A 23,316-nucleotide genomic window follows, 5' to 3' on the forward strand; every position below is an offset into this window, starting at 1 on the left:
ATTTGTGTGTGTGGACGACCACGATTCGGATGCTTTTTGGGGTGAGGAAGTCACTACCGAGTAAACACTGAAGTGTCGCTGGGGTTCCATCGTGGAACATTTGGATTTCGTATTTACTCTCTCTATGTTTCTCTACGTCTACGTCTTATCTTCAGACAACGGTGGTTGTTGAAGAAGCCCTTGCTCATGTTTCACCTTATGGCTTGCGGAACTGAACTTTAAGAACCATTCCTGAACTTGGAGTTTGGGACTTTGCCACACACACACACGAAGAGTTTAGTTTTTGGGGTTAATGTTCAAGGTTTAACATTTTTGAATTCTAACATACTAACATTTTTACTTTTATTTTACGTATTATCATAAATAGCGATTAATAAAATAGTTTTTAACACTTAATCATGCTCAGTGTGTTTCTTTTGTTGCTGGTTCGTGACAAAGGACAAAGGCACCTGGAAACCCTGCCTTATTATACAATATTCAATTTCAATATAACTTTCAAAAGAAAATTGATGTATAAGAAATCATTTGTAGGGCTATGGGGAAAGAGCAGAAGACTGAACCAAATGGACAACTCTTTCAAAATATGGGCACGGATAAATAGGCTGCATGGTTACCTTCTGAAGTGTGAGAAAATAATTACTGGTTATAATTAACCTAGAAAATTAAATGACAGAGTCTAACAGGCACCCTGGACAGTTGTACTGTAAGAGTTTGCTTAAATGAATAGTAAAATGTTTTAAAGCCAATTTTAATGTGTTCCTGATGTGGCTTATTTTAATATCATTGCTGTAATGGAACAATGGTGTAAAGATTGTTAACATTAAGATAAAGATTGTTAACCAATTACAACATTTATGAATGGCATTCAAATTGTGTAGGTCACAAAGCAAAGTATGATGATCAGTTAGGTCAAAAATGGGGTTTACTGTGAAGGATGTGTTGAAATAAAATTATCTTTAAAAGTGTGGAAGTCAGCACAGTAAATTAGACTATGGTTATATGCTGGAAAAGAGAGAGAGAGAGAGCAGAAGAAGGGGAATCTTGTATTGGATGCAACTTAGTTAATAAATCTGTTGTGTTTTTCCACCACTACACCTGTACCCATAACGGTTTGTTATAGTTGAATTAAATCTTGAAAGTAAAACAAAACCATGAATTGGCAAATCTCAGTGTCTGAGCTGGAATTTTCTGATGTTATAACAGCTGGTGCTTCTCTACTTTCGGAAGTTAAGGGACCAGTTGCTTCTGTTTCTAATTTCCTCTTCCTTTTATAACTCACCCAAAGGTTGTTGTCATAGTAGAAAGCGTCAAGTAGCTTTACAATGTTGGGGTGATCACAGGAACCCAGTATGTTAATTTCCACCATGTAATCTTCCAACTCCTCTTCATTCAGTGAGCTTATCACCTTGGCAGCTGCAATTGCCCCAGTCTCCTTGTTCAGTGCCTTTAAAGCAGAACATAAAATATAAGAAACGTCACACCTTCAGGTACATAGCACAAATATTTCTCATTAGAATACAACACTGTGCAGCTGTACTTCAATTTACAAAAGGGCCATATTCCTGGAAAATGTTTTGTCAAGTAAAAATTTATGAATCAAAAAGGCTGGGTGAATGGAGTATGGGTACTTTGGTGCAGTTTATTCCTGTGGGTGGAGAGTGCCAAACATTCATTGCAGTGAAAGATAGATTCATAAATGGTTTGTCTCAAGTACTGGATACCTCACCAGAGGAAACAGATTCTGTCTATCTACCTTATGGATCACCTTGTTAAACATAGTGGATTGGTTTCTTGGTTAGCTTATCAGTTTCTGAAATAACAGGAGAAAATATGGAAAACATTCAGCAGGTCAGGCAGCATCTGTGGAAAGAGAAACAAGAGCTAATGTTTGGGGTTGAAGACCCTTCATTAGAACTGGGAAAGATAGAAAACAAGTTAGTTTTAAGTGGCAGAGAGGGTGGGGGAATGATGGTGAGGACAAAGACAAGGCCAGTTAGAGAGCGAAAAAATGAACTAAAATGTAAAATGAGTGAAAACGCAAACAAGAGAATGTAAAAGCTGTGAAACATGGGGCTGAAGGATATACCCGGCAGGTCAGTCTGTGCTAAAGGAGATAGAAAACATGAGCCAGTATCACAGGTGGCTGACTTACAGTTCTGATACAGAGAGAGTGAGTTCCTTGATATTGTAGAATTTAATATTCTGAAAGGACATAATATGCCCAGACAGAAGATGGAATGCTGTTCCTCAAGTTTATCAGTTAGTTTGCTGTTTGCTTCCTCCACTCCATTAACAAATAAATGTCATTAAAACTGAATATTGTGTTCAGTTTTGGTCACCCTGCTATAGACAAGATGCCATTAAGCTGGAAAGAGTGCAGAGGAGATTTGCAAGGATCTTGCCAGTCTTTTTCCCAGGGTCGGGGAATCAAGAAGTAGAGGGCATAGGTGTAAGGTGAGAGATTTAATAGGAACCTGAGGGGTCAGTACATGGAATGAGCTGCCAGAAGAAGTGGTTGAGGCAGGTACATTAAGATAAGATTTCTTTATTAGTCACATGCACATCGAAACACACAGTGAAATTCATCTTTTGCGTAGAGTGTTCTGAGGGTAGCCGCAAATGTCACCACACTTCTGACACCACCATAGCATGCCCACAACTTCCTAACCCATACGCCCTTGGAATGTGGGAAGAAACCAGAGCACCCAGAGGAAACCCATGCAGTCACAGGGAAAACGCACAAACTCCTTACAGACAGCGGCGGGAATTGAACCCAGGTCACTAGGCAGTAATAGTGTTACGCTAACTACTACACTACTGTGCCTGCCCTGGTACTTGGACAAGTACATGGATAGGAAAGGTAGCCAAATGCAGGCAAATGGGACCAGCTTAGATGGGAATCTTAGTTAGCATGGACCAGTTGGGCTGAAGGGCCTGTTTCTGTGCTGTATGACTCTATATGAACAAACTAATTAGGTATAGCAGCAGGAGAGAGGTTAAGCAGGTTGGGACTTTATTCATTGGAGCGTAGGAGAATGAGGGGTAATCTTTTAGAGGTCTATCAAATTATGAGGGGCATAGATAAGGTGAATGCACACAGTTTTTTCGTAGGGTTGGGGAATCAAGAACTAGAGGGCATAGGTGTAAGGTGAGAGACTTAATAGGAACCTGAGGGGCAACTTTTTCACCCAGTAGGTGGTCAGTATATGGAATGAGCTACCAGAAGATGTGGTTCAGGCAGGTACAATAACAACATTTAAAAGGTACTTGGACAAGTGCATGGATAGGAAAGGTAGCCAAATGCAGGCAAATGGGACTAGCTTAGATGGGAATCTCAGTCAGCATGGACCAGTTGGGCTGAAGGGCCTGTTTCTGCTATATGACTCTATATGAACAAAGAAATTAGGTACAGCAGCAGGCTACTCAGCTTCTCAAGTCTGCTCTGCCATTTAATAAGATCACGGCTGATCTGGTTATAACTTCAAGAACACATTTCTGTTTAACCATCGTAACCTTTTATACCATTGCCTACCAAGTATCCATCTACCTCTGCTTCAAAGGTTCTGCTTCCACCACCCTTCAAGAAAAAGTGCTTCAAAGATTCACAACTCTGAGAGAGAAAAAACATCTCACCTGATCTCCATCAAACTGACAACCCTTATTTTTAAACAGTGACTCTTAGTTCCAGATTCTCCCACATGAAGAAACATCCACTCCACAATAACCTGTCAAGGCCCCTCAGGATCTCATATCTTTCAATCAGTTTCACTCTTGCTCTTCTGTACTGTTACACTTTGTTCTGCATTTTGTTATTGTTTTACCTTCTACTACCTCGATGCACTGTTGTAATGAATTGATCTGTATTGACGGTATGCAAGACAAGTTTTTCACTGTACCTCGGTACATGTGACAATAATAAACCAATTTACCAATTTAAACTCAAACAGATGCAAGCCCAGCCTATCCAACTTTTCCTTGTAAGACAAGCCATTCATTCCAAATATTAGTTTAGCAGGCACAGTAGTGTAGCGGTTAGCCAGGTTCAATTCTGGCCGCTGTCTGTAAGGAGTTTGCACGTTCTCCCTGTGTCTGCATGGGTTTCCTCCCACATTCCAAAAGACGTACGGGTTAGGAAGTTGTGGGCATGCTATGTTGGCACCGGAAGTGTGACGACGCTTGCAGGCTGCCCCCAGAACACTACGCAAAAAGATGCATTTCACTGTGTGTTTCAATGTACATGATATATCATGTACATCGAAATATCTTCTCCTTAATTTTCCTTACTGTCTTCATCCACTTTCCACCCATCTTTCCCATTATTATCTGAGCTTCACCATTTCTATTTGTTCCCATTCTGCTCTTTCTTTGCCCTTAAAACCCCTTGGAGCCATACTTCCCACAGGAGCAGGTTGAGCATCTCCCACTGGTGCTGTGGATGGGATGTGGCTGGAACAGACTTGATGGGCTGAATGGTCTCCTTTTATTTCATAAGAAAGGGTTGTTCAGGCTTTGGAGCAACAGCACTTTGCAGGTGTCAATGTGGCCACCGTTGAATATTTTCCTCTGTCCATGAGGTAAGTACTGAGCTTGGAGTATGGTGTTTGTTTCAGGAATCTGGTGTCAAGGAACAGAGGCAGGGAGATGCACTAGAGGACATGCATTTAAGGTGAGGTGGTGGGGGGGGGGAGGTTTAAAGGAGATGTGTGGGCCAAGTTTTTACACAGAAAGTCGTAGGTGCCTGGAAGGATCTGCCAGGGGTAGTGGTGGAAGCAGATACGATAGTGGTGTTTAAGAGGCTTTTAGATAGACACATGAATAAGCAGGGAATGGAGGAACATGGATCATGTGTGGGCAGAAGAGACTTAATTTAATTTGGCATCGTGCTTGGTGCAGTTGTTGTGGGCTGAAGGGCCTGTTCCTGTGCTGTACTGTTCTACTTTCTATACAATATGAGTATATCCTCCAAAGCCCTATGGGAGGATGTGAAAGTTGCTGTAGAAATGCAATTGTTTTTCCTATGTGCCCTCTGACAAACTGCCATAGCCAATCCATGCAGTCTACTCCATAAGACCATAAGACATAGGAGCAGAATTAGGCCATTCGGCCTATGGAGTCTGCTCTGCCATTCAATCATGGCTGATTTATTTTTCCTTCTCAACCCCAGTCTCCTGCTTTCTCCCTGTAACCTTTGATACCCTTACTGATCAAGAACCTATCAACCTCCGCTTTAAATACACCCAATGACTTGGCCTTCACTGCCGTCTGTGGCAATGAGTTCCACAGATTCACCACCCTCTGGCTAAAGAAAGTCCTCCTCTCTGTTCTAAAGGGACGTCCTTTTATTCTGAGGCAGTGCCCTCTGGTCCTAGGCTCTCCCACTACTGGAAACATCCTCTCCATATCTATTCCATCCAGGCCTTTCAATATTCGGTAGGTTTCAATGAGATCCCTCCTCATTCTTCTAAACCCCAGCAAGTACAGGCCCACAGCCATCAAATGCTCAGAGCCCTCATACATTAACCCTTTCATCCCTAGGATAATTCTCGTAAACCTCCTCTGGACCCTCTCCAACTCCAGCACATCCATCCTTAGATATGGAGCCCAAAACTGCTCACAGTATTCCAAATGTGATCTGACCACACCTTATAAAGCATCAGCATTACATGCTTGCTCTTATATTCTAGTCCTCTCAAAATGAATGCTAACATTGCATTTGCTTTCCTTACTACTGACTCAACCTGCAAGTTAATCTTTAGGGAATCCTGCACTAGGACTCTCAAGTCCCCTTGCACTTCCGATTTCTGAATTCTCTACCCATTTAGAAAATAGTCTATGCCTTTATTCCTTCTACCAAAGAGCATGACCATACACTTCCCTACACTGTATTCCATCTGCCACTTCTTTGCCCATTCTTCCAACCTGTCCAAGTCCTTCCTGTCCAAGACTCCCTGCTTCCTCAACACTACCTGCCCCTCCACCGAGCTTTATATCATCCACAGACTTAGACACAAAGCCATCAATTCCATCATCCAGATTATTAACATATAATGTGAAAAGTAGCAGACCCAACACTGACCCCTGAGGAACACCACTAGTCACCAGCAGCCAACCAGAAAAGGCCCCCTTTATTCCCACTCTTTGCCTTCTGCCAGTCAGCCAATCTTCTATCCATGCTCGTACCTTTCGTTTAATACCATGAGCTCCTATCTTGTTTAGCAGCTTCATGTGCGGCACCTTGTCAAAGTCCTTCTGAAAATCCAAGTAAACAACGTCCACTGACTCTCCTTTTTCTATCCTGCCTGTTACTTCCTCAAAGAACTCCAGCAGATTTGTCAGGCAAGATCTCCCTTTAAGGAAACAATGCTGACCGGTATATTTTACATGTGCTTCCAAGTACCCTATAATCTCATCCTTAATAATAGACTTTAAAATCTTACCAACCACTGAAGTCAGGCTAACCGGCTTTTGCCTCCCTCCCTTCTTAAAGAGCAGAGTGACATTTGCGATTTTCCAGTCCTCTGGAGCCATTCCTGACTCCAGTGATTCTTGAAAGATCACTTCTAATGCCTCCACAATCTCCTCAACTCCCTCTTTCAGAACCCTGAGGTGTAGTCCATCCGATCCAGGTGACTTATCCACTTTCAGACCTTTCAGCTTCCCAGGCACCTTCTCCTTAGTAATAGCGACTACACTCACTTCTGCCCCCTGACTCCTGGTTAATCTAATGATTGTTCTGAATAAACAGAAATTACAACCTTGGGATTTTACTCCACCGTCACCAGTGTATTTCACAACATATTTCCTTCAATGGTGAATGTTAATTACAAAGTTGTCACCTCTAAAACAGGGGCGGACTTCCTTTAGACTCACTGACTCAGATCTCTATAAAAATATTTGTTCAATTTCTGTTGTAAAGATGAAATAATAATTCCAATAATAACTCTATAACTTTTGATTTTTGAAAGTTAAGTTGCCCAATAGCTCACCATTCCATTAATCAAATTACTGCACTGGGAACTCACCTAGACCTAGGTCATATCTGGGTGAGTTCAATATAACTGTTTGAAGGTTGCCCTTATGCAGAACTTTCAAAGTACAGTAAAACTCCGATAATCCTGCACCTTTGGGATTATGGTGGTACCGAACTAACAGATTTTCCAGACTTTTGGATGTTAGTTCTATTAATACCCAAATGCACTTTTATTTCATTTTTTTCACATGTTACACAGTAGTATAATAAATTTTCCAGTGATCCCGATGAGTTTAAAGGGATTGGGAAATAACACTCCAGAACCCAGCTCCAGCCACAAACCCACCCACGTTCCTGACCCCCGGTGTTCTGGACCTGAACATCCAGCCCATAGTCTGGACTCTGGCCCCTGCCACCAGCTCATATTCCGAACTAACGAGTGAGCAAGATGCCGAACTGTCAACAGTCGGATGCTGGATTATTGGAGTTTTACTGTAATGGAATATTGAGGAGTATTGTTACTTTCTTGTGATGTTGGGTATGGTTGACAGCTTTGGACAACATGCTTCATGTCAGGCAGGGAGAAGGTCAACCATCTTATCCCTTTGACACTGCAGAAGTTTCTCAGTTATCCTGGATCTGTTGAAATACTTTAGCAGAGGGTTAAGTGGAGCTTCCTCAGTGCCCAGTGGGGAGGAGAGACAAATATTGGCCAGAAACATTCTTGGGACTGATCTTGTTCACAGGTCAGTAATGAGGCAAAGGGCAACATCAGCCTCAAGAAGATCATTTAGTTCCCACGGGCTTTGGGAACACTCTGTGACAGAAAGTTAAGATTCCTTTCTTAAAAGTTTCCAATTAGAATGCATTACTGTGACTCTACCAGGAATAATTTATAAAATGGGCTGGCTCTAATGTTTATAGTAATTCCAAACATAATTTACAGACCAAATTTCTATTTGTCTACTTTAAAAAGGAACAAAGTCTGTTTTCAGGCTCATATTAAAGCAGGGAGACTTTGATAAAGGTATAGTTTGTGTAATCATAAACAGAGCATCCTGGACGACATTTGGAACCTTGAGGCCCTGCTTTGGGAACACAGAGCAGCCCTGCATTAGCAGTGGAAGGGGTGAGCTACCAAACAATCTACCCACTTGCCTGCCACGTTAGGCTCTGAAGAGCCATTGGTTCCACATTAGCCTCATCAACCACCTCAGAACCCACAAAGTCAAAGTGGAAGCAAGTCATGCTTGATTCCAAGGGACTGCTTAAGAAGGGGAGTCTGAGTCAACCTTTTAATCAATGTCTTTGCATCATGACCAATGGGAGATATTACTTGCTGGTGATTCTTATTCACTCAGTTTCAATATTTAGTCTGGGCATTTGTTTTGCTTGGTGCATCTCCACGTGATTCAAATAGTTGGGGTTTTCTGCTATTGCCAGCCCAGGGGAGGAAGGAATTACTCATTTCCCAAGCTTCTGCCAGTGTTGCCTTTGGTCTGACTCTTAGGTTGAACAGCAAGTAGCATTGGGCAGAGCCCCCACTGATTCTCCCTCCCTCTCTGTAAAGGAGCCCTAATCCTCCACGCAGGGCAGCAACACTTCAAATTGGAACTGTAATACGTTAACACACCAGTTACCACCTCATTCATTCGATATCAAAATCTTCACAGCTAGACACATGTTCCAAGATACAAAGAAGCAAAAACTTCTGGACTTATGAAGCCTTGTCTCATGCATTTTTAAACAGGGAGAACCGTATCCCATTTATCTAAATCACACAATGGCCAGTACACTGCAGCCTCTTCACACTGGCCTTACTTGTTTATCTTCCCTTTTTTAGTGATGACTGTTCTGATTAATAGGGCAGCCTGAAAACAGGGTCCTTTAGATACTTTTATGTCATATGCATAAGAAAACTGAGCATTAATTATGTTTTCCTGTTACAGAGTACAGGGAAAACCAACTGTCTCAAACAGCTCTGAAGATCTGCCCCTGTGAAATTGTTAAGGGCGAGCACTGACCTCCAGTATTCATGGCTTCAGGAATCTCTTGAAAGGATAACACAACGTATTTGGCTCAAGCTTCCCTCACCAGCATGTCTGAAGCATAGAACGTGACACTAAGGAACTGCTGATGCGGTCCATGAACATCATCTTTCAGTAAGTTGAATTTATTGTCATTTGCACAAGTACGGTGAGGTACAGGTAGAATGAAAAGCTTGCTTGCAGCGGCATCACAGGCACATAGACTCAGACAACATGCAGAACATAAATTATAGTTAAATTGTACATTAATTATACAAGACAGTGAAAAAAAAGGTGGTGCAAAACATGACATGAGTGCAAAAAAACAATTAGAAACAAGTCCACGGCAGTGCAAGAGGTGGCCTGTAGTGTTCCGTTGCTGAGGGAGGGTTAGGGTTGTGCAGGTCAGTTCAAGAACCTGATGGTTGTAGGAAAGGAGCTGTTCCTGAACCTGGTGGTGAGGGACTTCAGGCTTCTGTACCTCCTGCCTGACGGTAGCAACAAGAAGAGGGCATGACCCGGATGGTAAGTAGGACAAATTAATAGAATAGATCTTTTTAATAGAAATAATAGAACATATATTTTCCATTCCTGATTTGTTACTATAATTTTTCATTTTTTCAGCTCACATAAATAAAAAGGTTTGTAAATGTTGATGTTTATAAAATTGAAAGCAAATTTATGGTATTTTAACAATGGTAGAACCTGACAGTGTAATGTAGTTTGCATATTCAGTAAGAGAGAAAAAATCTTCCATAAAATGTTCCCAGTCCAAGAGAGCAGGGAACTGACCTTGTTCCAGCTCCCTGCAACAGGGCAGCTGCTCCACCTGTTGTGTTGTGAACAACAGGCACCAGTCAGACTCTGCTTCTGATTTTGCCCTTCTTGCAGGTGTATGGGAGGGAGGTGGTTGATTAGTGTCCAACCTCCACTAAACACAGAAGAAAGCACTGAGAGTGAGCTCTGCTCACACTAATGTAGACAAAAGTCTCCACATGCATGTCACAATTTCATGTAGTTACAAGTATTGCCTCATTTTGTCACTAGACCATGAAATTATACACTCCTCAATGTCTCCTCACCATCATTTAGTTACTGTGTTTCTTTAATTTTTCTACTGACCTTCCTCACTCTGGCTTAACCTCCTTTGCACTTACTAATAACCAACACCAATATTATCATTAAATCTCCTGACAAGGGCAGTGCTGTTGTGGTTTTGTGAGCTGACCTCAAGCTTGCAGAAGCAGAACTCTTGACATCTCCTCATACCTCCCTCTGGACCACAACCCCACCACATAACATCAGGCCATTGTCTCCCATTCAGTCACATCTCATTTCCTCTGGAGATCTTCCTCCACAGTCACCGACCCCATCGACCCCAAACTTGCACAGCCCACTTCTACCTCCTCCCTAAGATCCACAAACAGGATTGTTCACCTGGTCCCATTGTTTCAACATCTTCTTGTCTCACAGAATTCACTTCCTCCTAACTTGACTCTGTCTCCTTGCCCAGTCTCTTTACACCTTCATCTGCATGCCCTCCACTGCTTTAACACTTTCCAGCTTCCATGTCCTCACCTCCCTTCCTCCCAGCCTCCACTTTCTATGAGTCATCCTCTGAAATTTCCACCCTCTCCAATGTGATGGCACAACTGGAAACAACTTCCCCTCAATTTCCATCATTATGATGGGATTGTCCCTTCCAGAAACCTGTTGCTCACTTTGCCACCTCCACTAACACTCACTCTTTTTGTCACATTGCCTTCCATGCAACTGTAAAAGATGCAACTTTCCCTTTGACTACTTCCCTCCCAGTGTACAGGGACCCAAACACTCCTTCCAGGTGAGCCAGTGATTCACTAGATTCAGCAATGCACTACATTCAGTGTTCACTATGTGGTTCCCCCTACACTGGAGAAACCAGATACAGATTGGGGACTGCTTTGCAGTACACCTCCATTTATATAAAAATCCATAGAGTCGTACAACATGGAAACAGGCCCTTCAGCCTACTGAGTTCATGCTGACTACCAAGCATCCATTTACACTAACCCTACACAAATCCCATTTTTTTCTCTCCACATTCTCACTCATTCTCCCATTCATCTGCACACCAGGGTCAATTTACAGTGGCCAATTAACCTACCAACATGCAAGAAGCACATGGAAGAAACTCATGTGGTCGCACCTAGAATGTGCAAACTTCACACAGACAGCATCCGAGGTCGGGATTGAACCTGCGTGACTGGAACTGTGAGGCGGTAGCTCTAATAGCTGCGCCACTGTGCTGCTCAGTGTAAGGTTATTCACTGACTAACTGGTGACTCTTCATTTGTGGTTATTCTTGGGGTCCTAATGTTTAATGAGTCATAGAGTCATAGAGAGATACAGCAGGGAAACAGGTCCTTTGGCACACCATGTCCACGCCAACCATCAACCATCCATTTATACTAATCTGACATTAATCCCATGTTTTTAATCCCCCCACATTCTCATCAACTCCATCCAGTCTACCACTCACTCACACACTAGGGGCAATTGCAGTGGCCAATTAACCTGCCAACCTGCATATCTTGGGACGTGGGAGGAAACTGGGGCACCCAGAGGAAATAGTGACAGGAACAGATGGTTTGCTGTCAGCATATTGAAGATTTAGTTACAGGCAAAGAGTTTGCTACACTACTTGTCCCAGTGACCATTTCATTGCTGAATGACTTGTGTTTCCAAATTTTGCAATGGTGTAAATAGCAGCGGAAGCACTGCTGTAAGAGTTCACAGCATCACATTCACTCACTAAGATACCTATCAAACTAAAGAATATACAAGGAGGCAGACAACATTTCTCTACTACCACAGTCTCATCAATCACCTCAGAACCCACAGAAGTATAGTGGAAGCAAGTGATCCTTGATCCCATGGGATCACCTACCACAGACAGGTAGCTTCTCTACAAAAAGACCTACTTTCCAGCACCTTTTCTCTAAACATATTTGCACTATATACACAGGGAGTTGTTGGTCACATGTCACAAGTCTTAAAATGGTATGTGCTCAGTATTACATAAGACACATATGTCATAGATAAAATGTGGGGGTTATTGGACTGAGGCAAACTGTGTGGGTGTGGTATGGATTTGTCTGCATCCAGTACAACAATAATAAAGGTACACCTTCTGTGTACAATAATTATTGAGAAACTCTCATAAATGAAGTATAGCAATTAATGATTGAACCAAAGATGGAATCTAAAATTAACCCTTTCTTAGACAGGCTGTCAGGTGTTCCTGTTACTTTCTTTGTTTATGTGAGTTGATCTCCAGAGGTGAGAAGCTTTCCTGTTAGTTTCAATGACATTTGAAACCTATGTTTAAGTATATTTTGACTAATTCTTAATCCACCCCCAAAACTAACTGCAGCCAGGTCAGTGAGCTTTAATGTGTTCAGGTATAAGGTGGCACAGTCTCAATGCAGACATCTTAAACTAAGATAGCTCAAATGGGCTATCTTAGTTTAAGATATCTGCATCATAAATTGATAGCATAATGGAGAGAAGCTGAAAATAGGGAGTAAATGACTTTTCAAAAGGAACAGGCATTCAAAGTTAAAAATAATCAGGAGTTCCTGCTATTGGCTGAGGAGCCATTTGTTCTGTCATTTTTTTTGATCAGATTTGTATTATTTGGCTCAGAGCTTACTCAGAGTCTGAGCCACAATATGAAATCCCCACAAGCTGTGCCGGTGAGGAGTGCAGTGAGTTCGGCAGGCTGAGCTTGATAGAATTGCAGAAACTCGGAAGTGGCTGTGGTTTTATTCTTTCTGAGAAATATCTGACTGAATGAGAAGCCGATTTTTGTTTAATGATCAGAGCTAAAGCATTTCTCTGTTGCTTATTTTGAGCCTACACTTACAATAAATCCCATGCATAAAGTGTACCTTCACACAGTTTATTCTAGCTGACAAATTTGAGCTTCAGCTTTTCCAATAAGGGCATGTGTATCAAATGAGTGGTTTGTGTGCAATTGTGACCCACACACAGCAAAGTCTATTTTTGAAACTCCGGTGAGGAACCTGCAGGATCCAGTTGTCTAGATGAAGCCACCCTAGCCACGGGGTGATTTGATAACCAAGTGGTTGAAAAAAGCTTAAGAACATTTTGGTAAACATACACATTGAGGCTCAACACATCCTGAAGGAAACACTGAAAGTCAAAAAAAAATAGTAGGTGCCTGGAAAACTGAAATAAAAATGGAAAATACTGGAAACACTCTGTGGGTCAGGCAGCATCTGTGGTGTCTTGTCTATATATCAAATTATCTTGCTTACTGTCTTTCCTGGTTCTGGCGAAGGATCTTCAACCTCAAACCTAAACTCTGTTTCTCCGAATTGGAAGATTCAATCAGTGGAGTTCACTGACGTAGAATAACCTTGTCCTTGTGCAATAGAGTCACAGAGTTGTGCAGCATAGAAACAGGCCCTTCAGCCCACTGTGTCTGTGCCGACCATCATGTCTATATATACTAATCTCACTTGCCTGCATTAATTCCATATCCCTCTATGCTCTGCTCATTCAGGTAACTGTCTAGATGCCTCTTAAAAGCTGTTACTATTCCTGCCTGCCCACCTCCTCTGGCAGCTCATCCAGATACCAGCTACTCTTTGTGTTAAAAAGTTATCCCTCAGATCCCCTTGAAACTTCCTCCCTCTCACCTTAAACCTATGCCCTCTAGTTTTAGATACCTCCACCAGGGGAAATAGACTCTGGCTATCTACTGTATTCATGCCTCTCATAGTTTTATATACCTCTTATCATGTCACCTCTCAGCCTTCTTCGCTTTAGAGAAAACACACCCAGCCAATACATAACTCGTACAGTTATGGTCATCCTGCTATAGGAAGGATGTCATTAAACTGGAGAGGGTGCAAAAAAGATTTACGAGGATGTTATTGGGACTGGAGGGCTTGGGTTATAAGATGTTGGATAGGCTGGGACTTTTTTTTTCCCTGGAGGGTAGAATGTTGAGGGGTGACCTTATTGGGTTTTATAAAATCATGAGGGGCACAGATAAGGTGAATAGCCAACATCTTTTCCCCAGGAAAGAGGAGTCCAAAACTAGAGGGTATAGGTTTAAAGTGAGAGGGGAAAGACTTAAAAGGAACCTCAGGGCAACTTTTTCACACAGAGGGTGGTGAACACATGGAACGAGTTACTGGAGGAAGTGCTAGAGGCAGATACAATTATGACATTTGAAAGGCATTTGGACACTGACATGGTTAGGGAAGGTTTAGGGGGATATGGGCCAAACGCAGAAAAATGGGACTAGCTCAGTTAGGCAGTTTGGTCGGCATGGATGAGTAGGGCCGAAGGGCCTGTTTCCATGCAGTAGAGCTCTATGACTCTATAACTCAACCCCTCCAATCCAGGCGACATCCTTGCGAATCTTTTTTACACCATCTCTAGCTTAATCACATTCTTTCTATTGTGTGGCAACCAGAACTGTACACAATACTCCAAGTGCGACCTAATAAACGTTTTGTACAACTGTAACATGATATCCCAACTTCTGTACTCAATGCTTTGGCAACAGAGACAAGCGTGCCATATACCTTCTTCACCACCCTGTCTACCTGTGTTGTCACTTTCAGCAAACTTAGTATGCGTACTCCAAGGTCCTTCTGTTCAACAACACTTCCTATGGCCCTGCTGTTCATTGTGTTTGTCCTGCCATGGTTTAACTTCCCAAATTACATTGCTTTGCATTTGTCTGAGTTAAATTCCATCTGCCATTCCCTTATTCACTTTCCCAGTTAATCTATATCCTGTTGTAACCTTAGACAACCTTCTTCACTGTCCACTACCACCAGTTTTGTTGTCATCTGCAAACTTACTAATCATGCCACCTACATTCTCACCCAAATCATTAATATATATTACAAACAACAGTAGACCCAGCACCGATCCCTGCAGCACACCACTGGTCACAGGCCGCCAATCTTAAAAACAACCCTCCCTACCACCTTCTGCCTCCTACCACCAAGCCAATTTTGTGTCCAATTTGCTAGCTCACCCTGAATCCCATGGGCTTTAACCTTCCAGACCATCCTACCGTGCAGGACCTTTGACAAGACAGTGATAAAATCCATATGGACAACATCCACTGCTCTGCCCTCATCAATCCTCTTGGTCATGTCTTCAAAAAACTCAATTAAATTTGTGAGACATAATTTTCTATGCACAAAGCCTTATTGACTATCCCTAATATGACCTTGCTTTACCAAATGCAAATAATCCTGTCTCTCAGAATCCTTTACTGTAACTTTCCTACCACTGATGTAAGGCTCAGCCTGTAGTTTCCTGGCTTATCCCTGTTGCCCTTCTTAAATAAAGGCACATTAGCCACCATCCAGTCTCCCGATATTTCACCTGTAGCTAATGATGATACAAAAGTCTCTGCCAAGGCCCAAGAATCTCCTCCCTTGCTTCCCATAACATTCTAGGATACACCTGGTCAAGCCCTGGGGATTTATCTACCTTCATACATTTCAAGATCTCTAACACCTCCTCCTTTTTAATAGTGGAAAAAGGGTGAACATGGGGAGGATCCACTTTATATACCAATTTCTATCTCCACTGAAGTCAACGTAAATAAACTGTGTGACTCGGAAGGCACAAGAGACTGCAGATGCTGGAATCTGGAGCAACAAGCAATCTGCTGGAGGAACTCAGCGGTCAAGCAGCATCTGTGGAGGGGGGAAAGGAACTGTCGACATTTCAGGTCAAAACCCTGCATCAGGACAATGTGACTTGGAAAATGGGGCTGACAAGTTGCTGCAAACCATGTTGTAGCCTTGGCAGATGAAGCCAGATCAGATAGACTGAACTCTTCTGGGCTGTTAGTCATAGGAATTTACAGCACAGAAAGAGGCCACATCCATGCCTGCCAAAAATGAGCTTTTAGTACTCATCCCACTTTTCATCCCTGTAGGTTAGGCACATTGAGTGCTTATCCAGGTACTGTTTAAATGTGGGGAGGGTTTCTGCCTCCACCACCCTTTCAGCCAGTGAGTTTCAGACCCCCACCATTCATTTGGATGGAACAAAGTCTTCTCAATTCTCCTCTATTCTTCTATCAACCACTTCACTAACATCTCCAACCTCCCTCACCACACGGTGTTGGCACTGCTACAGAACCTTCCCTGGCTGTGTGACCACCAGTGGAAGAGGATGGGGCGGTGAGGCTATCTCCTTATTGGGAACCAGTTGAACGGAAGGTGAGGAAGTCTCACATTTGTTTTATGAGCTCTGTAACATAGGCCACATTTCCTTTTGAAGCCAGACAGAGAGGTTATCGCAGTGTGTTTCAATACTCTGCTCTGTCTGATGTCAGGCAATCATTTCTTCACTTCCTGTCGTTAATGTGTGGCTAGGTCCTTCTGAGCAGAAAGCAGGGCAGGGAAGGGTTACCTTCCTGCACTCCAGCCCAGGTCAACTTTGCTAACAGCTGATGAATCCCCTGAACCGTATAAAGTGATGGCTGCAGAGACAGTAGCTACATGGGTGATCATCTCCCAAAATTTCCTAGACTCAGGAACAATCCCTGCAGTTTGGAAGGGAGCAAATGCAAGAAAAGGAGGGAGAGGGAAAATAAGGAACAATAGACTGTTTTAAGATAAATATCTGAATGCATCATTAAGGATGTGCTAACATGCTATTTAGAAAATAATAATTAGGTAGGGTCAGCATCATTTTATAAAGGGAAAATCAATGGACAAATTCAACAGACTTTTTTGAACATGTAATCAGCAGGGTAGATAAAAAAGGAACAAAAGGATGTAGTATATTTGGATTTCCGGCAGAAATCTGATAAGGTATCACACAAAAGTTGTTACATAAAGTAATGGCACACGAGATTAGATGTAATAGCATGGATAAAAAACTGTCTAAATATCAGAGAACAGAGGATGGGAATAAGCTGGTTAGTTTCAGTATCCAAGCTGTCATTGACTGGCAGAAGAATAAGCACAGAAGCCTCAGCTATGAAAGCTCTCAACCTGAAACGTCAACTGTCCATTTCCCTCCATAGATGCTGCCTGACCTGCTGAGTTCCTCCAGCATTCTGTGTGTTGCTCCAGATTTTCAGCACCTGCAGTCTTTTTTGAGCCTCAGCTATTTACAATTTATATTTTTGACATAGATGAAAATTCCAAATGTAACCCATCCACATGTGCTGACAACACAAAACTACGTGGAAAGTAAGCTGTGAAGGAGAAGGAAAGAATGCGCAGAGGCCTATAAACAGTCAAAGTGAGTGAAAAGATGGAGTACAATGTGGGATCCATCACCTCCATCCAGGGACCCAAACAGTCCTTTCAGGTGAGGCAGAGATTTACCTGCACCTCCCTTAATAACATCTACTGCATTCGGTGCTCCAAGTGTGGCCTCCTCTACATTGGTGAGACCAAACGCAGACTGGGTGACTGTTTCGCAGAACACCTGCAGTCTGTCCGTAACCGCGATCTGTATCTCCCCGTTGCCAGCCAGTCACTTCAACTCCCCCTCCCACACTATCACAGATATGTCAGTCCTCGGCCTCCTCCACTGCCAGGAGAATTCCAAGCGCAAACTGGAGGAACAGCACCTCGTTTTCCGTCTTGGAACCTTGCAGCCTAACGGCATGAACATTGAATTCTCCCACTTTAAGTAATCCCCTTAACCTCACCCCAACCATGCCTCTTCTTCCCTTTCCTAGCCTCTCTCTTTTTTCTACCCTTTTTTCCTCCTTACCTTTGACCCATCCCTTGATGGATCTGCTCTCCCCTCCTCCCCTACACCTGCCTATCACTATCTCTTACCTGCATCTACCTGTCGCCACCTTGTGCCCACCCCACCTCCCCTCTTTTGTCCATCTATCACTGTTCTGCTTTTCCCTCCTACATATTGGGCTTTCATTTTTCCTATCTTCAGTCCTGAAGAAGGGTCCTGTCCCGAAACGTTGACCACCTGCTTTTCTCCACGGATGCTGCCTGGCCTGCTGAGTTCCTCCAGTTGTAGCTCCTTACAGCCCGTGTTAGGGAACTGGAGCTGCAGCTGGATGACCTTTGGCTCCTACGGGAGAATGAGGAGTTCATAGATAAGAGCTACAGGGAGGCAGTCACTCCTAAGCTGCAGGAGGCAGGTAGCTGGGTGACTGTCAGGAGAAGGAAGGAGAATAGGCAGGTAGTGCAGAGTACCCCTGTGGCCATTCCCCTGAATAACAGGTATACTGCTTTGGATACTGTTGCGAAGGATGATCTACCAAGGGAAAGCTGCAGTGACCAGGTCTCTGGCACTGAGCCTGGTTGTGTGATGCAGAAAGGAAGGGGGGAGAAGAGGAGAGCGGTAGTGATAGGGGATTCACTCGTAAGGGGGACAGACAGGAGATTCTGTGGACGTGAAAGAGACTGCCAGATGGCACGTTTCCTCCTGGGTACCAGGGTCAGGGATATCTCAGATTGGTCCACCGCACTCTGAAGGGGGAGGGTGAACAGCCAGAAGCCGTGGTACATATTGGTTCCAATGACATAGGTAGGAAAAGAGATGAGGTCCTGAAGAGGGAATATAGGAAGCTAGGTAGGAAGCTGAAAAGCAGGACCTCAAGGGTAGTAATCTCTGGATTGCTGCCTGTGCCACATGCCATTGAGGGTAAGAATAGGATGATTTAGCAGATGAATACGTGGCTGAGGAGTTGGTGCAGGGTTTCAGATTTGTGGATCATTGGGATCTCTTCTGGGGAAGGTACAACCTGTACAAAAGGAGCAGGTTACCCCTGAATTGGAGGGGGATCAATATGCTTGCGGGCAGGTTTGCTAGAGCTGTTGGGGAGGGTTTAAACTAGTTTGGCAGGGGATGGGAACCCGAGTGATAGGTCAGAGGTTGGTGCATTTAGTGTACAAGTGGATGCAGAGTGTAGAAAGACTGTGAGGAAGGATAGGCAGTTGAAAGGGCAAAATTGCTGTCAGTTGGATGGGCTGAAGTGTGTCCACTTTAATGTGAGAAGTATCAGGAACAAGGCTGATGAACTTAGAGCATGGGTATGTACATGGAACTACGACATTGTGGCCATTACAGAGACTTGGCTGTCACAAGGGTAGGAATGGCTGCTGGATATTCTGGGACTTAGATGTTTCAAAAGGAACAGGGATGGAAGTAAAAGAGGTGGGGGAGTGGCTTTGCCGATCAGGGACAGTATCACAGCTGTAGAAAGGGAGGATGTCCTGGAGGAATCGTCTACTGAGTCAGTGTGGGTGGAAGTCAGAAACAGGAAGGGAGCGATCACTCTATTGGGAGTTTTCTACAGAGCCCCACCAACAGCAGCAGAGACGCTGAGGAGCAAATCAAGAGGCAGATTTTGGAAAGGTGCAAAAATAACAGGGTTGTTGTCATGGGTGATCTCAGCTTCCCTAATATTAATTGGCACCTTCTTAGTGTGTAAAGGGGATAGATGGGGCAGAGTTTGTTAGGTGTGTCCGTGAAGGATTCCTGACACAGTATGTGGACAGGCTGACTAGAGGAGAGGCCATACTGGACCTGGTACTAGGCAATGAGCCTGATCAGGTTTCAGATCTCTTGGTGGGAGAGCATCTTGGAGACAGTGACTATAACTCCTTGACCTTTACCATAGCCTTGGAGAGGGATAGGAACAGATGATATAGGAAAGTATTTAATTGGGAGAGGGGGAATTATGATGCTATTAGGCAGGAACTTGGGACCATAAATTGGGAACAGATGTTCTTGGGGAAGTGCACAATGGAAATGTGGAGATTGTTTCGCGAGTAGTTGCATAAGGTCCTGGATAGGTTTGTCCCATTGAGGGCAGGGTAAGGATGGTAGAGTGAAGGAACCATGGTTGACAAGAGACGTAGAGTATGTTGTCAAAAGGAAGAAAGAAGGTTTAGAAAGCAAGGATCAGACAGGGCTCTGGAGAGTTACAAGGTGGCCAGAAGGGAGCTTAAGAATGGACTTAGGAGAGCTAAAGGGGGTATGAGAAGGCCCTGGGGAGTAGGATTAAGGAAAACCCCAAGTTCTACACGTATGTGAAGAATAGGAGGATGACTAGAGTGAGGGCAGGACTGATCAGGGATAAAAGAGGGTACATGTGCCTGGAGTCAGAAGAGGTAGGGGAGGTCCTTAATGAATACTTTGCTTCAGTATTCACCAGTGAGAGAGACTTTCACATTTGTGAGGATGGTGTACAACAGGCTGATACGCTAGGGCATGTCAACGTGAGGAAAGAGCATGTGCTGGAACTTTTGAAAAACATTAGGATAGATAAGTCACCGGGGCTGGATGGGATATATCCAAGGTTATTACGGGAAGCAAGGGAAGAGATTGCTGTGCCTTTGGTGATGATCTTTGCATCCTCACTGGCCACAGGACTAGTGCCAGATGATTGGAGGGTGGCAAATGTTGTTCCTTTGTTTAAGAAGGGGAGTAGGGATAACCCTGGGAATTACAGGCCAGTGAGTCTTACTTCAGTGGTGGCAAATTACTGGAGAAGATTCTTAGAGACAAGATTTATGGGCATTTGGAGAAGCATAAGCCGATTAGGGACAGTCAAATATGGCTTTGTGAGGGGCAGGTCATGGCTCACAAGCCTGGTTGAATTCACTGAGGATGTGACAAAGCACATTGATGAAGGTAGAGCAATGGATGTGGTATACATGGATTTTAGTAAGGCATTTGATAAGCCTCATTCAGAAAGTCAGGAGGCATGGGATCCAGGGAAACTTAGCTGTGTGGATTCAGAATTGGCTCACCCATAGAAGACATAGGGTGGTTGTAGATGGAGTATATTCTGCCTGGAGGTCAGTGACCAGTGGTGTTCTGCAGGGATCTGTTCTGGGACCGCTGCTCTTTGTGATTTTTTTTTACAAGTGACTTGGATAAGGATGTGGAAGGCGGGGTTAGTAAGTTTGCAGATGACATGAAGGTTGCAAAGGTTGGTGGTGTTGTGGATAGTGTAGTGGGCATGTGATGTTGGCGCCAGAAGTGTGGCGATACTTGAGGGCTGCCCCCAGAACATTCTATGCAAAAAGATGCATTTCACTGTGTATTTCGATGTACATGTCACTATTAAAGAGATCTTATCTTAGAAGGTTGCTGTAGGTTACAACAGGACATTGATAGGGTGCAGAGCTGGGCTGAGAAGTGGCAGATGGAGTTCAACCCAGAAAAGTGTGACGTGATACACTTTGGAAGATTGAATTTGAAGGCAGAATACAAGGTTAATGGCAGGACTCTTAGCAGTGTGAAGGAACAGAGGGATCTTGGGATCCACGTCCATTGATCCCTCAAGGTTGCCGTGCAGGTCGATAGGGTTGTTAAGAAGGTATATGGTGTGTTGATCTTCATTAGTCGGGGTATTGAGTTCAAGAGCTGCAAGGTAATGTTGTAGCTCTATAAAAACTCTGGTTTAGGTCACACTTGGAGTATTGTGTTCAGTTCTGGTCACCTCATTATAGGAAGGATGTGGAAGCTTTAGAGAGGGTGCAGAGGAGATTTACCAGGATGCTGCCTGGATTGGAGAGCATGTCTTATGAGGATAGATTGAGTGAGCTAGGGCTTTTCTGTTTGGAGCAAAGGACGATGAGAGGTGACTTGATAGAGGTGTACAAGATGATAAGAGGCATAGGTCGAGTGGACAATCAAGGACATTTTCCTAGGGCGATAATGGCTAACACAAGGGGGCATAATTTTAAGGTGATTGGAGGAAGGTATAAGGGGGATGTCAGAAGTAAATTTTTTTACACACAGAGTGGTGGGTGCATGGAATGCACTTCCGGCAGTCGTTGTGGGGGCAGGTACATTAGGGACATTTAAGAGACTCTTACATAGGCACATGAATGATAGAAAAATGGAGGGCTATATGGGAGGGAAGGGTTAGATAGCTCTTAGAGCAGGATAAAATGTTGGCACAACATCGTGGGCTGAAGGGCCTGTACTGTGCTGTAGGGTTCTAATCTAATCTTATCTTCATTGCAACAATCAACACTCAAGAGCGAAGGCCAAGTGTTTTTATTTCCTCTGGCTGCTTAGAACTCAGAGCCAATGTCTCAGGTTAAGGGGTCACCCATTTCATACTAAGATGAAGAGAATGTTTTTTAAATGCAGAGAGCTGCGAGTCTTTGGAGTTTTCAGCCCCAGAGGCAGTAGGTGCTCAGTCATTGAGTAAATTCAAGCTGAGATCCAGAGAGCAAAATTAAGGGAGATGGGAGTGGAAAGTGGACCAGAGGTACAGAACGGAGACACAAGAGACTGCAGATGCTGGAATCTGGAGCAACACACAATCTGCTGGAGGAACTCAGCGGGCCGAGCAGCATCTGTGGGGGGAAAGGAATTGTCGACGTTTCGGGTGGAAACCCTGCATCAGGACTGAGAGTGGAGAGGGGAGATGGCTGGTAAAAGAGGAGAGGAGGAATGGAGAAACACTGAGGAAAGCTAGATGGCTGTGGTAGTGTGTCTTGGTAAGAACATGGCCAAGAGCAGTGGAGACCACAGAGGGGGAAACAAGTGAGAGAGGGCCTCCCAGAACTCCCGTGGGAGACAGAAGGAAAACTTCTACAGAGACACAGAACCGTCCCTGGACTGATTGAATAGAGAAGCAAGGACGAGATGGCCGACTCCTGCTGTGACTACTGTCTGTGTTTGCCCGGGACATATTGATGAACAATGTACACGGACTCCTAAGTCTCTTTCACCCTCCAATGTTTCCAGCCATTCAGCAAGGACTCATCTATCCTTTTAAAGTTCATTGTTTCACCCCAAACACAAATCTTCGCCAGTGGGACGTTTTTTTTGTAAGCACTCACGCCCACAGTCACTCGCTCATTGAGAATCTTGCAGTGATGCTGAGGATGTGGTTTGGACTCCATTAACTTTAAGCGCAAGCGTGGCCTTGTTCCGCCTTCTTACCTTGAACACTTTGCCAAAGGCTCCATCACCCAGCTCCCCGATGATCTTCCACACATCCTCGGGGTCCACGTCTCTCTTCACGTGCTCATACTGTCTCGCCTTCTTCCTTTCCGGACCCAACTTAAAACGTTTCATGAAACTAAAGAAAGACATTTGGCCCGCGAGGCTGTTCCGGATCACTCCAATCGAAGGATCAAAGCGAGGATTTCAACAACATCCAAGGCAACTTGCCGAAAACATCACTGGCAGGTGCATCAACCCCATTGTCTGAGAGTAACTTTACACTGTGCTGTCAAGAGTCAGCGAGCCCAGCTGAAACTAGACAAGTTTGGAAATAAATACATCAGCAAAACAGGGTAATAAATCCTCAGC

The 23,316-nt window shown here is 43.8% G+C and overlaps 1 protein-coding gene across 1 annotated transcript in view; it reads right to left on the reverse strand.

The window, feature by feature from the left end:
- The window catches only part of LOC127584151 (serine/threonine-protein kinase 10-like), a 56,740-nt gene extending 33,424 nt beyond the window's left edge, over positions 1 to 23,316 (reverse strand). Inside the window, exons 1-2 of the mRNA XM_052040731.1 lie at positions 22,945 to 23,316; positions 1,280 to 1,444 (exon numbers count right to left, since the gene is read on the reverse strand). Of these exons, the coding sequence (XP_051896691.1) occupies positions 1,280 to 1,444; positions 22,945 to 23,097 (318 nt within the window). The 5' untranslated portion in view covers positions 23,098 to 23,316. The remainder of the gene's footprint in view (positions 1 to 1,279; positions 1,445 to 22,944) is intronic.

This window comes from Pristis pectinata, chromosome 29, assembly GCF_009764475.1.
Source record: "Pristis pectinata isolate sPriPec2 chromosome 29, sPriPec2.1.pri, whole genome shotgun sequence".
NCBI classification, from domain to species: domain Eukaryota; kingdom Metazoa; phylum Chordata; class Chondrichthyes; order Rhinopristiformes; family Pristidae; genus Pristis; species Pristis pectinata.